General features: G+C 39.3%; 1 protein-coding gene across 2 annotated transcripts in view; it reads right to left on the reverse strand.

The window, feature by feature from the left end:
• The window catches only part of CORIN (corin, serine peptidase), a 562,174-nt gene that overhangs the window by 220,266 nt on the left and 326,773 nt on the right, over positions 1–15,135 (reverse strand). For both annotated transcript variants that reach the window (XM_073583463.1, XM_073583464.1), the window contains exon 5: positions 8,871–9,052. In XM_073583463.1, the coding sequence (XP_073439564.1) occupies positions 8,871–9,052 (182 nt within the window). The remainder of the gene's footprint in view (positions 1–8,870; positions 9,053–15,135) is intronic.

Here is a 15,135-nt window from a genome sequence, read left to right on the forward strand (position 1 = left end):
CTTTACCTGCTCTTAACAGCATTTAGACACTTGTTTAATTAGCCATAAAGATGCAGAAAACACTCGTCTGGAGGGGATTATTCACTTAGGTAGGATAGGTTTCCATACATGCTTTAAGACCTGTGCAGAGGTCATTGTGCAGGGAGGGGGAGTAGGTGACCTGTGACCATCATTTATTGTGAATGGTGGATCCTGTGTTATACATATGTAAGCCTTAACATGCACAGTAATCCTGCCTGTGAGGATAATGAGATGTATACTGACAAGTGATCTCTACAGGAACATTAATTATCAGTCAGTCCTGAAGCTCAGTAGCCACAGTGAAAGAAGCAAGATTTTGTGATTTTTTTTAAACTATATATAGTGATTTGGAAAAATACTGTATAATGAGAAATATATGTAAAATTAAAATGTTATTTAAGAAATTGGTCATTTTTTAATGGCACATTCTCTTTTTAAATTTATTTTTATGTGAAAACACTTTATATCTAAATTAAACTTGTGATTACTTTTCTTAAAAGTGATAAGTTAACCCCTAAGTGAGAATTCTTTTATTTCTTATAAAATAACAATGCAGTAGCGCTCAAAATTCTTATTTTTTATTCTTCTTTTGTTATTTCTCATTTAAATCTATGAAGAAACAGCATAGACAACTTAGTATTACCACTCCTCTTGTCTATATTGTGTCACAGACATGGCACAAAACTAAAATCAATTTAAATAGCAACTTCCTAGCTTTAAGAAACACTTAAAGAAATCAAGAACAAAAAATGTGGTAGTCAGTAATGGTTACTTTTTTAAACCAAGCAGAGGGGAAAAATTATGGAATCACTCAATTCTGAGGAGAAAATTATGGAATCACCCTGTAAATTTTCATTCCCAAAACTAACACCTGCATCAAATTAGATCTGCTCTTTAGTCTGCATCTAAAAAGGAGTGAGCACACCTTGGAGAGCGTTGCACCAAGTGGACTGACATGAATCATGGCTCCAACACGAGAGATGTCAATTGAAACAAAGGAGACGATTGTCAAACTCTTAAAAGAGGGTAAATCATCACGCAATGTTGCAAAAGATGTTTGTTGTTCAGTCAGGCTACTTTCACACTTGCGTTTTTTTTTGCGCTGCACACTGTGCGCAGTGCAAACGCACATAAAAAAACGCATCATGCGTTTTTGTGCGTTTTTGTTAAAAAACGCACCCATAGACTATAATAGGTGGTTCGGTGAAAAAAAACGCATTGCGTGCGCATGCGTTTTTTGGGGGGCAAGTCGGACGCTCAAAAAATGCAACAGAGTGCATTTTGTGCGCCCGAGCGCAAACTACAAAAAAACGCATGCGCATACAAACACGTACAAATGCATGTGTATGCGCACCCATGTTAAGAATAGGAAAAAAATGCATGCCTTTTTTTGCGCAAAAAAACAGCGCAAAAAAAACGCAAGTGTGAAACCAGCCTCAGCTGGGTCTAAAATCTGGACCAAATACAAACAACATGGGAAGGTTGTTAAAGGCAAATATACTGGTAGACCAAGGAAGACATCAAAGCGTCAAGACTGGAAACTTAAAGCAATATGTCTCCAAAACAGGAAATGCACAACAAAACAAATGAGGAACGAATGGGAGGAAACTGGAGACAACGTCTGTGACTGAACTGTAAGAAACCACCTAAAGGAAATGGGATTTACATACAGAAAAGCTAAACGAGAGCCATCATTAACACCTAAACAGAAAAAAACAAGGTTACAATGGTCTAAAGAAAAGCAATCGTGGACTGTGGATGACTGGATGAAAGTCATATTCAGTGATGAATCGTGAATCTGCATTGGGCAAGGAGAAGATGATGGAACTTTTGTTTAGTGCCGTTCCAATGAGATTTATAAAGATGACTGCCTGAAGAGAACATGCAAATTTCCACAGTCATTGATGATATGGGCTACATGTCAGGTAAAGGCACTAGGGAGATGGCTGAAACCATTTTTCAAGATGATAATGCATCCTGCCATAGAGCAAAAACTGTGAAAACATTCCTTGAAAAGACACATAAGGTTAATGTTATGGCCTGCAAATAGTCCGAATCTCAATCCAGTAGAAAATCTTTGGTGGAAGTTGAAGAAAATGATCCATGACAAGGCCCCAACCTGCAAAGCTGATCTGGCAACAGCAATCAGAGAAAGTTGGAGCCAGATTGATGAAGAGTACTGTATGACACTCATTAAGTCCATGCCTCAGAGACTGCAAGCTGTTATAAAAGCCAGAGGTGGTGCAACAAAATACTAGTGATGTGTTGGAGTGTTTTTTTGCTGGTTTGTTTTTCATGATTCCATAATTTTTTCCCTCAGAATTGAGTGATTCCATAATTTTTTCCCTATGTTTGGTCTAAAAAAGTAATCATTACTGACTGCCACATTTTTTGTTCTTGATTTCTTTTAGTGTTTCTTAAAGCCAGAAAGTTGCCATTTGAATTGACTTTAGTTTTGTGCCATGTCTGTGATCTGCTTTTTTTCTAAAAAATTAAACAATTGAATTAACTTCCTCCAAGGCCGGTGAGTCCATAATTTTTGCCAGGGGTTGTACACAATCAACCTTAAACCCCTGCCATAAGCCTCTCAACCAGCCAAATCAGCTCACCTGTTTTGTGATAATGAGGGGAAAATACCCCAAAACAAAATTTCTGGTTTCATTTCTTATCCTAAGTCATGCGGCAAGGCACTTTAAAGGGGTTCTCCAAAAATTAATAAAACGGACCCCCGTCATGTAATTCCAATTACATCCTGGTCACATGTCTGGACGGGCTGCAGACTGCTAAAAGCACAGTTCCCGAGATCTGTGTCTCAACTGCTGTAGAAGTATTGGTATACACACATAGATGTTAGGTGCCAGAAGAAGGTTGCGAGACAGGAGAATAAATCTTGAAGGACTGAGGCTGGAGGCAAAAATGTTTTTCTGCTCAAACAGCCGAGAGGAGATTTATTTATTTTGATGTACAGCACTTCTCCTTGGCTTACTGAGGTACACATATTTATGATACAGCTCGTCTGTCACTGAGACACAGTTCTTGGGAGTTGTGTTTCTTCAGACTGCAGCCCATCCTAACACATGACTATAACATTCATATAAACTCATATAAACATACAGTTGAAACCAAAAAGTTTACATACACTACCGTATTTTTCGGACAATAAGACACACCAGACCATAAGACTCGCCCCTAATTTTGGGGTGAAAAATAGCAAAAAAAAGATTTTTATAAGATGGGGGTCCATCTTATCATCAGAATTTAAGGTATCTTACCGGAGGGCCGGCGATGGTAGAGCAGGGTCACAGGAGGCATGGTCCCTTTCTCAGGAAGCCAGTATCGGCAAAAGTTGGGCAATGCTGCAGTCCCAAGGTATTCCAGCGGTGTGATGCTGCGGCTCCGTCCGTAGTCGGTGGTGAGGCAGAGCAGAGAGTGTTGAATGGAGCAGGGTCCCTTCCTCAGAGAGCTGGCGGCATAAATGTGGTGATGCTGCGGCCCGGTGTCCACGGTGAGCAGAGCCAAGTGCATCACTGGTTTCTCAGTGGCCATTTTCCTGAAGTTGAGGGCCGCCAAGATCTCAATCTGTGAACGCGCAGCCTCCGTTGGCCATTTTCCTGAAGCCCACAGTCTCAGGAAAATGGAGCACGATAGGCCCAGCCGAGACCTCAATCCGCGCACGTGCTGCCTCTGGCAGCCCACAGCTTTAGGAAGATGGCCGCAGGGAAACCAATGATGCATTCCGCACTGCTCACCGCTGGCAATGAGCTTCAGCATCGCCACACTTCCGGTTCCCTGTAGAAGGGACGCTGCTACACCACTGCCACAACCCACAGGTAAGACTGCATTCGGACAATAAGACACACCGCCCATTTTCCTCCCAATTTTTTTGGGGAAAAAGTGCGTCTTATAGTCTGAAAAATACGGTATACAGTTAGGTCCATATATATTTGGACAGAGACATTTTTCTAATTTTGGTTCTAGACATTACCACAATGAATTTTAAACAAAACAATTCAGATGCAGTTGAAGTTCAGACTTTCAGCTTTCATTTGAGGGTATCCACATTAAAATTGGATGAAGGGTTTAGGAGTTTCAGCTCCTTAACATGTGCCACTCTGTTTTTAAAGGGACCAAAAATAATTGGACAATTAACTCCAAGGCTATTTCATGGACAGGTGTGGGCAATCCCTTCGTTATGTCTTTCTCAATTAAACAGATAAAAGGCCTGGAGTTGATTTGAGGTGTGGTGCTTTCATTTGGAAGGTTTTGCTGTGAAGCAAACATGCGGTCAAAGGGGCTCTCCATGCAGGTGAAACAAGCTGCAAAAACAGAAAAAATTCATCCGAGAAACTGCTACAACATTAGGAGTGGCAAAATCTACAGTTTGGTACATCCTGAGAAAGAAAGAAAGCACTGGTGAACTCATCAATGCAAAAAGACCTGGCGCCCACGGAAGACAACAGTGGTGGATGATCGCAGAATAATCTCGATGATGAAGAGAAACCCCTTCACAACAGCCAACCAAGTGAGCAACACTCTCCAGGAGGTAGGCGTATCAAAATCCAAATCTACCATAAAGAGAAGACTCCATGAAAGTAAATACAGAGGGTTCACTGCATGGTGCAAGCCACTCATAAGCATCAAGAATCAAAAGGCTAGACTGGACTTTGCTAAAAAAAAATCTAAAAAAGCCAGCACAGTTCTGGAGGAACATTCTTTGGACAGATGAAACCAAGATCAACCTCTACCAGAATGATGGAAAGAGAAAAGTATGGCGAAGGCGTGGTACAGCTCATGATCCAAAGCACACCACATCATTTGTAAAACACGGCGGAGGCCGTGTGATGGCTTGGGCATGCATGGCTGCCAGTTGCACTGGGTCACTAGTGTTTATTGATGATGTGACACAGGACAGAAGCAGCCGAATGAATTCTGAGGTATTCAGAGCCATACTGTGTGCTCAGATCCAGCCAAATGCAGCCAAACTGATTGGTCGTCGTTTCATACTACAGATGGACAATGACCCAAAACATAAAGCCAAAGCAACCCAGGAGTTTATTAAAGCAAAGAAGTGAAATATTCTTGAATGGCCAAGTCAGTCACCTGATCTCAACCCAATTGAGCATGCATTTCACTTGTTAAAGACTAAACTTCAGACAGAAAGGCCCACAAACAAACAGCAACTGAAAGCCACCGCATTGAAGGCCTGGCAGAGCATCAAAAAGGAGGAAACACAGCGTCTGGTGATGTCCATGAGTTCAAGACTTCAGGCAGTCATTGCCAACAAAGGGTTTTCAACCAAGTACTAGAAATGAACATTTTATTTACAATTATTTAATCTGTCTAATTACTTTTGGTCCATTTAAAAACAGGGTGGCACATGTTAAGGAGCTGAAACTCCTAAACCCTTCATCCAATTTTAATGTGGATACCCTCAAATGAAAGCTGAAAGTCTGAACTTCAACTGCACCTGAATTGTTTTGTTTGAAATTCATTGTGGTAATGTCTAGAACCAAAATTAGTAAAATGTCTGTCCAAATATATATGGACCTAACTGTATAAAGACACATATGTATGCTTTCTCAGTATCTGACATGAAATCAGAATAAACCTTTCCCATTTTAGGTCAATTAGTTAGAATTACCATAATTATTAATATTTGCCAAATGCCAGACTAATGAGAGAGAGAGAGAGAATGTTTTAAGGCATTTTTATTACTTACTGCAAAGACAAAAGTTTACATACATTTCATTAGTATTTGGTGCAATTGCCCTTAAACTGAATTACTTGGGTCAAACATTTCCTTCCACAAGCTTCTCATAATAGCTGGTCAGAATTTAGGCCCATTCCTCCTAACAAAACTGGTGTAACTGATCCAGGTTTGTAGGTTGCCTTGCTCGCACCTGCCTTTTCAGCTTTGCCCATGCATTTTCAATATGATCGAGATCAGGGCTTTGTGATGACCACTCCAAAACAGGGACTTGCGCCACTTTGTTACCATTTTGGCAGTATACTTCAGGTCATCGTTCATTTGGAAGACCCATTTCCCCCCAGGCTTTAATTTCCTGGCTGATATCTTGATAGGTTGCATCAGTATTGCTACATAATCTTCATTTCTCATGATGCCATCTATTTTGTGAAGTGCACCAGTCTATTCTGCAGCAAAACAAACCCACAACATGATGCTGCCGCCTACGTGTTTCACAGTTGGGATGGTGTTCTTAGGCTTCAAAGCTTCTCTTTTTTCTTCCAAACGTAACAATGATCATTATGCTCGAAAAGTTAAATTTTAGTTTCATCAGACCACAGGACGTGTCTCCAAAAATTAAGGTCTTTGTTCCAGTGTGCATTTGCAAACAATAATCTGGCTTTTTTATATTTCTTTTGGAGTAATGGCTTCTTCCTGGCACAGTGGCCTTTCAGCTCATGTTGATACAGTACTTGTCTCACTGTGGATATTGATACAATCTTACCAGCTTCCTCCATCATCTTCAAAAGGTCTTTTGCTTTTGTCCTTGGATTGATAAGCATATATCAGACCAAAACATGTTCATCTTTGGTACACTGAAACGGATTCCTTCATGAGCGGTATGATGGCTGGAGATTCCCATCTTGTTTGTACTTGCATATAATTGTTTGTATAGATTAACCAGGCACTTTCAGGTACCTTGAAATTATACCCAAGGATGATCCAGACTTGTGCAAGTCCACAATTCTCTTCCTTATATCTTTGCTGATATTTTGAGACTTTCCCATGAAGCTACATAAAGCAGTGCGTTTCGGGTGTGCATTAAAAGACATCAACAGGTGTGTCTCTAATTAACTCAGCTGTTGCCAAAAAATCAGAAGCTTCCATACATATGACATCATCATATGGCAGTCCAAAATTGTTTAAAGGCATAGTAATCTTAGTGTATGTAAACTTTTGACTTTGCAGTACAGGTACTTCTCACAACTTTAGAAAATCATCAAAAAGTTAATTTATTTCAGTTCTTTAATACAAAAAGTGAAACTCATATTATATAGAGTCATTACAAACAGAGTGATCCTATTCAAGTGTTTATTTCTGTTAATGTTGCTGATTATTGTTTACAGCCAATAAAAACCCAAAAGTCATTTTCTCAGTAGATTAGAATAATTAACAAAAAACCTGCAAAGGCTTCCTAAGCATTTAAAAAGGACCCTTAGCCTTCTTCAGTAGACTCCACAATCATGGGAAAGACTGCTGATTTGACAGATGTCCAGAAGTCAGTCATTGACACACTCCACAAGTCGGGTAAGCCACAAAAGGTCATTGCAAAAGAAGCTGGCTGTTCACAGAGTACTGTATCCAAGCTTTTTTTAATGGAAAGTTGAGTTAAAGGAAAAAGCATGCTAGAAAAAGGTGCACAAGCAACCGAGATAACCACAGCTTTGAAAGGATGTTAAGAAAAGGCCACTCAAAAGTTTGGGGGAGATTCATAAGGAGTGGACTGCTGCTGGAGTAATTGCTTCAAGAGCCACCAACACAGACATATCTAGGACATGGGCTACACGTGTCGCATTCCTTGTGTCAAGTCACTCATGACCAATAGACAACACCAGAAGCATCTTACCTGGGTCAAGGAGAAAAAGAACTGGACTGTGTCAGTGGTCCAAGGTGTTGTTTTCAGATTAAAGTAAATTTTGCATTTCATTTGGAAATCAAGGTCCCAGAATCTGGAGGAAGAGAGGAGAGGCACACAATCCAAGATGCTTGAGGTCTAGTGCAAAGTTTCCACAATCAGTGAGTGGCCATGTCATCTGCTGGTGTAGGTCCGCTGTGTTTTATCAAGACCAAAGTCAGCACAGCTGTCTTCCAGGACATTTTAGAGCACTTCATGCTTCCCTCTGCCAACAAGATATTTTGGAGATGGAAATTTAATTCTCCAGAAGGACTTAGCATACTGCCAAAAGTATCAATACCTGGTTTAAAAACAACAGTATCACTGTGCTTGATTGGCCAGCAAACTTGCCTGACCTCAACCCCATAGAGAATCTATGGGGTATTATCAAGAGGAAGATGAGTCACCAGACCCAACAATGCAGGTGAGCTGAAGGCTGCTATCAAAGCAACCTGGGCTTCCATAACACCTCAGCAGTGCCACAGGCTGATCGCCTCCATGCCACGCCACATTGATGCAGTAATTGATGCAAAAGGAGCTCCGACCAAGTACTGAGTGCATTTACTGAACATACAATTCAGTAGGCCAACATTTCGGATTTTAAAATCATTTTTCAAGCTGGTGTTATAAAGTATTCTAATTTACTGAGATAATGACTTTTGGGTTTTCATTGGCTGTAAGCCATAATCATCAACATTAACAGAAATAAACACTTGAAATAGATCACTCTGTAATGACTGCATATAATATATGAGTATCACTTTTTTATTGAAGAACTGAAATAAATTAACTTTTTGATGATATTCTAATTTTGTGAGAAGCACCTGTAAGTAATAAAATGCCTTAAAACATTCTCTCTCTCATTATCCTGGAATTTTGCAAATATTAATAATTATGGTAATCCTAATTGACCTAAAATGGGAAAGGTTTATTCTGATTTCATGTCAGATATTGAGAAAAACATACATATATATGTGTCTTTTTACATAGTGTATGTAAAATCTGGTTTCAGCTATATACATGAACAATTTTTATGTTTCTAAAAACTTCTCCTCTCTACTTTTCCTGCACAGTTTGCCCCCACTATGCACCTAGGACGATCATGGTGCATATCACAGAACTGATACATTCGGCTCTTTTGGCAGTAGACTTTTTCTACTACATCTGTATCATTTATTAAAACATTCATTTCTTAATGTAATTACATACATTGTCTTCCTTTTTCATGTTGTGGGGAGAAGCAGACACGACTCAAATTGCTGTTATCTGACTTGTTCAGGAATTGGGAGCATCTCAGGAACTCCGGCCAAGAGGAATTCACCATTTCCAGCACTGGCCCGCAGCCATCTTGAGCAGCCTCACAGAATGATCTGCATGGTAGTAAGGGATAACTAGGAAACAGAGGGAAGACAAAGATTTTCCTTTAAGTAAAATCATTTGTAAAGTGTAAAACATAATAAAAATATACATATTTAATCAAACTCAGGTGCAAATAATAGAAACTAACTTTGTTTAGATGATTGGATTTATTTTTATTCTAATATATTATTAAAGGGGTTATCCAGTCTTCAGCTACAAGTCTGTAGATACAGTGGGTTCAGAAAGTATTCAGACCCCTTTAAATTTTTCACTCTTTGTTTCATTGCAGCCATTTGGTAAATTCAAAAAAGTTCATTTTTTTTCTCATTAATGTACACTCTGCATCCCAGAGCAAATGGAAGCAAAAGGCCAGAAAAAGCCATACACCTGACAAATGCTATTGAGAACTCTGCTATTAGAAGTGGGAGGAAAGAACAAAGACAAAAAAATCTAAATAATAAAAATATTGGAGAAAGAGAAACCAATCACAAACTAAAATGTTTCTATACTAATGCACAAAGCATGGGCAACAAACAAGGAGAATTGGAACTACTAACGCAGGAAAAGAAATATGATGTCATTGGAATCACTGAAACTTGGTGGGACGATACACATGATTGGAATACAAGGCTAGAAGGATACAACTTATTTGCAAGAAACAGACTTGATAAACAAGGAGGAGGTGTCGCATTGTATGTTAGAAACGCGTATATCTGCACACAGGAAAGATGTATATCTTTGTACCGTGTTAGCCAGAGATTGAAGCTTCGGAGACTGGGAGTTCTGTGGAAACTGTTTGGGTAAGAATACAAGGGCAGAACAATGGAAAGGACACCATTGTAGGCATTTACTACAGGCTGCCTGTGCAAGCTGAAGATATGGATGAACTCTTTATGCATCAAATGGCCAAGTTCTCCAAAAAATATGACATAGTTGTCATGGGAGATTTCAACTATCCAGACATTTGTTGGGAATCTCTCTCAGGCAAAACTAACAGGTCAAGGAAATTCTTATCCTCTCTTGCTGACAACTTTATCTTCCAAAAGGTAGGGGAGAAAACAAGGGGAACTGCTACCTTGGATCTAATCCTTATAAACAGGGAGGCAATGGTTGAGAAGGTAAAAGTGGCTGGGACCCTAGGAGGTAGCGACCATGCTATTTTAGAATTTTGGATAACTAGAGGAGGAAGACCTGTGAAGACTCAGACGTCCAGATTAGATTTCAGAAAGGCAGATATTAAGGGACTTAGAAAGAGAATTGGAGGGATCCAAAGGCTGGATATTCTTAAGGACAAAAATGTCCAGGAAGGATGGGAAATCTTGAAAAATGAAATTCTCAAAGCACAATTGTTAACAATTCTGAAAAGAGGGAAGAATAGGAAGCATTAAAGCAAAGCAGGATGGATGAACACAGAACTTAAGCACATGCTAAAAAGGAAGAAAGAAATGTTTATAAAATGGAAAGAGGGAGGCATATCTAAAGAAGAATATAATGCTGTCTGTTGTGAATTCACTTTCTGGCCTACCTCTGGTTACTAGTGAAGGTAGTGGAGCTGGTTATATTGACAGAGGGGTCGCAAGTTCACTTTCCGGGCTCCCTCTGATGGTTACAGGAGGTAATGGAGCTGATCTAATTAACAGAGGCCTGCCACCTGATAATGAGGAGGACAATTGGACATTTGGAGTTTCTGACTGGATTTAAGACAGCCGACTCCCTGTATCCCAGCTGGTGATTTTTTCCTGCCTCCTGAGGTCTTAGTTTCCAGCTCAGTCAAGCTAAGTGTTCTTTTTCTATTGTTCACATTTGATTTGGTTTTGTCTATTTCAGTTTTATGTGGTTAGCCAGCCCCGGCTGAGGCTGTGCTGAATTTCCATTCTTATGTTACTGTTTGTGCCAGTTTGTTTTTGTCCCTTATTAGATTGGCCTCTCTTTGCTCTGCTTTCAGAATATACCAGAGTGCTGATATAGTGGACGAAGTCTAGTGACTTCAGTATTTTTTCCATCAGACGTGTTGGGCATTTTTTGCAGGTTTTTTTGCGAGATTGCAGACAGTGTCTTTCCTTTCCTGTCCTGTCTAGTTAGTTTGGGCCCCATCGTTTGCTCAGCCTATTTTTCTACCTGCGTTTGTGTTTTCATCTTGTCTCACTGACAATATATGTTTGGGGGCTATCTATTCCTTTGGGGTCTGCTCTGGGGCAATTTAGATTTCCCCTTTCTTGCTTTAGGCTTATTTAGTACTCCGGCTGTGTCGAGGCATCTAAGAATCATCGTAGGTATGCTCCACGACTACTGCTAGTTGTGTGGATAGGATCAGGGGTCTGCAATCCGCTTAGTTACCAACCTCTCTGGTTTCCTGTGCCTTAGCTTGGTCTTGCTTTCCTCCTCAGTGACCCAATCATAACAGCTTTCTGCAGAATTTGCAGGGCACAAATCAGATTATCTCAAGCTGACAATGAATTGTGGCTTGCAAGAGACGTCAAAAGCAATAATAAAGGATATTGGGGATATGTCAAAAGTAAAAGAAAAGTCAAAGATGCTATAGGATTGTTACAGGATGAAAATGATGAAATGGTTAGACAGGATGTTGAGAAGGCCAAACTTTTAAATTCCTATTTTGCATCTGTTTTCTCTCAGAAAGGAAATGTAACATCAACTGTTCTTCACTGTCCTATTAAGGAAATAGAAGAATCCAGGATATCTATAAACAGAAAGATAGTGAGGAAACACTTAGCTAACCTAAATGAATTCAAGTCTCCAGGTCCAGATGAATTACACCCCAGAGTACTGAAGGAGATAGCAGAAGAAATTTTTTAACCCCTCTCCATAATCTTTGAAAATTCTTGGAGAACAGGAGATGTCCCAGAAGACTGGAGAAGAGCAAATGTTGTTCCTATCTTCAAAAAGGGGAAGAAGGTGGACCCAGACAACTATAGGCCGGTGAGTCTGACTTCTATACCAGGAAAGATCTTTGAACAAATTATTAAACAACATGTATGTAAGTACCTGGATAAGAATGAAGTGATTAAACAGAGTCAGCATGGGTTTGTAACTAATAAGTCATGTCAGACTAACTTAATTTCCTTCTATGACAGAATCACTGATTGGGTGGATCAGGGAAATGCTTTAGATATAGTATATCTTGACTTCAGCAAAGCATTTAACAAAGTATTTCACACAATCCTTATTGAAAAAATGGCTAAGTATGGAATGGACAAGGCAACTGTTAGGTGGATTCATAACTGGCTTAGTGATCGGACCCAAAGAGTGGTCGTAAATGGCTGCAAATCCAGTTGGAAGAATGTCTCAAGTGGGGTACCACAGGGCTCTGTCCTGGGCCCTATATTGTTCAACATCTTTATCAATGATTTAGATGAAGGAATTGAGGGTAAACTGATTAAATTTGCTGATGACACAAAGCTAGGAGGGATAGCTAATACTAGAGAAGAGAGGATTCAAAAAGATATAAATAAACTGGAGCAGTGGACAGCAACTAACAGAATGGTTTTTAACAGGGAAAAATGCAAAGTACTACTTCTGGGCAATAAAAATGAAAAAAGCATATACAGAATGGGAGGAATAGGGCTAAGCAACAGCACATGTGAAAAAGACTTGGGTATACTAATAGATCACAGACTTAATATGAGTCAACAGTGTGATGCAGCAGCAAGAAAGGCAAATGCAATTCTAGGATGTATTAAAAGAAGCATACAGTCTAGATCACGTGAAGTCATTTTTGCCCTCTACTCCTCTTTGGTCAGACCTCATCTGGGATACTGTGTCCAGTTTTGGGTGCCACATTTTAAAAAAGATATCAACAAACTGGAGCTAGTTCAGAAAAGAGCGACCAGAATGGTGACTGGTCTGCAAACCCTGTCTAATGAGGAAAGGTTGCAGAATTTGGGAATGTTTAGCTTACAAAAGAGAAGACTGAAAGGAGACTTAATAGCTGTCTACAAATATCTCAAGGGCTGTCACATTGTAGAAGGATCATCTTTATTCTCATTTGCACAAGGAAAGACTAGAAGCAATGGGATGAAACTGAATAGGAGGAGACACAGATTAGATATTAGAAAAAACTTTTTCACAGTTAGAGTGATCAATGAGTGGAACAGGCTGCCACGAGAGGTGGTGAGTTCTCTTTCAATAGAAGTCTAAACAGAGGCTGGACAGACATCTGTCTGGGATGATTTAGCAAATCCTGTTTTGAGCAGGGGGTTGGACCATATGGCCCAGGAGGTCCCTTCCAACTCTACGATTCTATGATTCTATCTTGACTGAAAAAAACAGAAATGTAGAAATTTTTGCTAATTTATTAAAAAAGAAAAACTGAAATATCACATGGTCATAAGTATTCAGACCCTTTGCTCAGAATTGAGCACGAGCTATTGTCCCACCACTATAGCCTTTGTTTTTCTAGCAGACATCCCATCAATATAACCTCTATTCTTCCAGTTATCCGACCTCTACAGCCAACCACCGACGTTCTAACCAAAGACTTTAAAGATCCACTTGACCAAGTGAGTCGTTCCAGAAAATAAATAATTCTTAACTTCCCTGATCCCCACATATTTCCCTTTCTGCTCCTTATACCATTTTTACTTGTGTGATCTTCCAGTTCATGTTCTTCATGCACTATAAATGGTTGGAAATGCCAACTCCGTTAATCACCTGGCACAACACTGACCCATCTAAGCTGGTAGACATTTTCGTAGAGTGAAGAACAGAACAAAAAGCAAAATGGGAGCTATGTGGAATCAGTCCAAGTTAGTATTACAGTATGCATTTATTTTTTATTCTGCCTAACTTTTATTTCCTAGTAAACCATTCTAAACCAATTTGCGCTCTATGTCTATGGTATGGTGCAATAGCATCCTGCATGAAATGATTCTAATAAATTGTACAATTATAGCAAATTAAAATATATTTGGCTTTTAAATATCTTATGGTGCAATCCTAGTCATACTTGCCTATTATTCCCATTTATCCACAGAGTGCTCTTGACTGATGGATTGTGCTACCACTATATACTTTCAAGGTCAGGTCAAGTCATGTTATGTTAAAGAAGTTGAACTCTTGACTTCTTCCATTAACATTTCACAAGATTTTCTCATTTTGGTGCAAGCTGTAGGTTACTACAGGATATCTCTCACTGAATGTTATTAGAAAGATTATAGCAGTAAATTACTATCACGGTTACGAAATTAAAATTAGAATTGGTCTCTCCAAAATTTCACACCGCATAATTAAGGAATTTGTCTATGTAGATACCAGCTGCTGCGTCCCAAATGGCAGCGCCTTGCTTAATATCCATGGCTCATTTGGATCACAGCAGGAGAACAGATAATATATAAGAAAGTCTACCACTTGCGCATGACCTTTACTTCTCGGGTCGCTGGTACATTATACATACTTTACGACCTAGGTTTATTTAAAATCTGCATTTCACTCATTTTCGTTCAAAAGGTTACAGCTCGCAGGTGGATCAGACTAAGCTATAGCTAAGAGAGCTGCATGTTTCCATATTAAGAAAAAAGGACCTTTGTCAACATTCCTAGAAAACCTGAGAACATTTTTTTTACCCATATAATTTATATCTAGAATTGCACAGCAATTAAGCATTTAATATAAGAATAATAATTTTTATTTATATACATATTCCGCAGCGCTTTACAAAGAAGGAACTTAATGCTCCTGGGCCCCAATTGTAAAATTTTAACACGATCCACCAATTGTCATTGTCCCCCAATTGGTACCGAACAATTTCTAGAGCCATGATGTAACTGCACTTCTACACCCATTGCTATTACACTTTTAATTATCAATTCAATTTTCTAATTAATTAGTTAACCATTAACAAAAAGTAAGCTGTTAAAAAAAAATCGCTTTCTTTTAATAACATAATTAGAGGGGCTTTCTGTCGAAAAGCACTCATCACCTTTCCAATAGATAAGGAATAAATGTGCTAGATTGGTGGTGGTCTGACTGCTGGGATCAGGGGCGGACATATTAAAATTGGGACATCTTCTGCAGCCACATAGAGGCCCAAAAGGTAAGGGGGCCCATTTTTACCTCCAAAGCAGGTGAATTGTGCATTGTAATGAACTTTTGGACTGTA

The sequence above is a fragment of the Dendrobates tinctorius genome, unplaced genomic scaffold (genome assembly GCF_039654945.1).
Source record: "Dendrobates tinctorius isolate UK_male_01 unplaced genomic scaffold, ASM3965494v1 ptg000079l, whole genome shotgun sequence".
NCBI classification, from domain to species: Eukaryota; Metazoa; Chordata; class Amphibia; order Anura; family Dendrobatidae; genus Dendrobates; species Dendrobates tinctorius.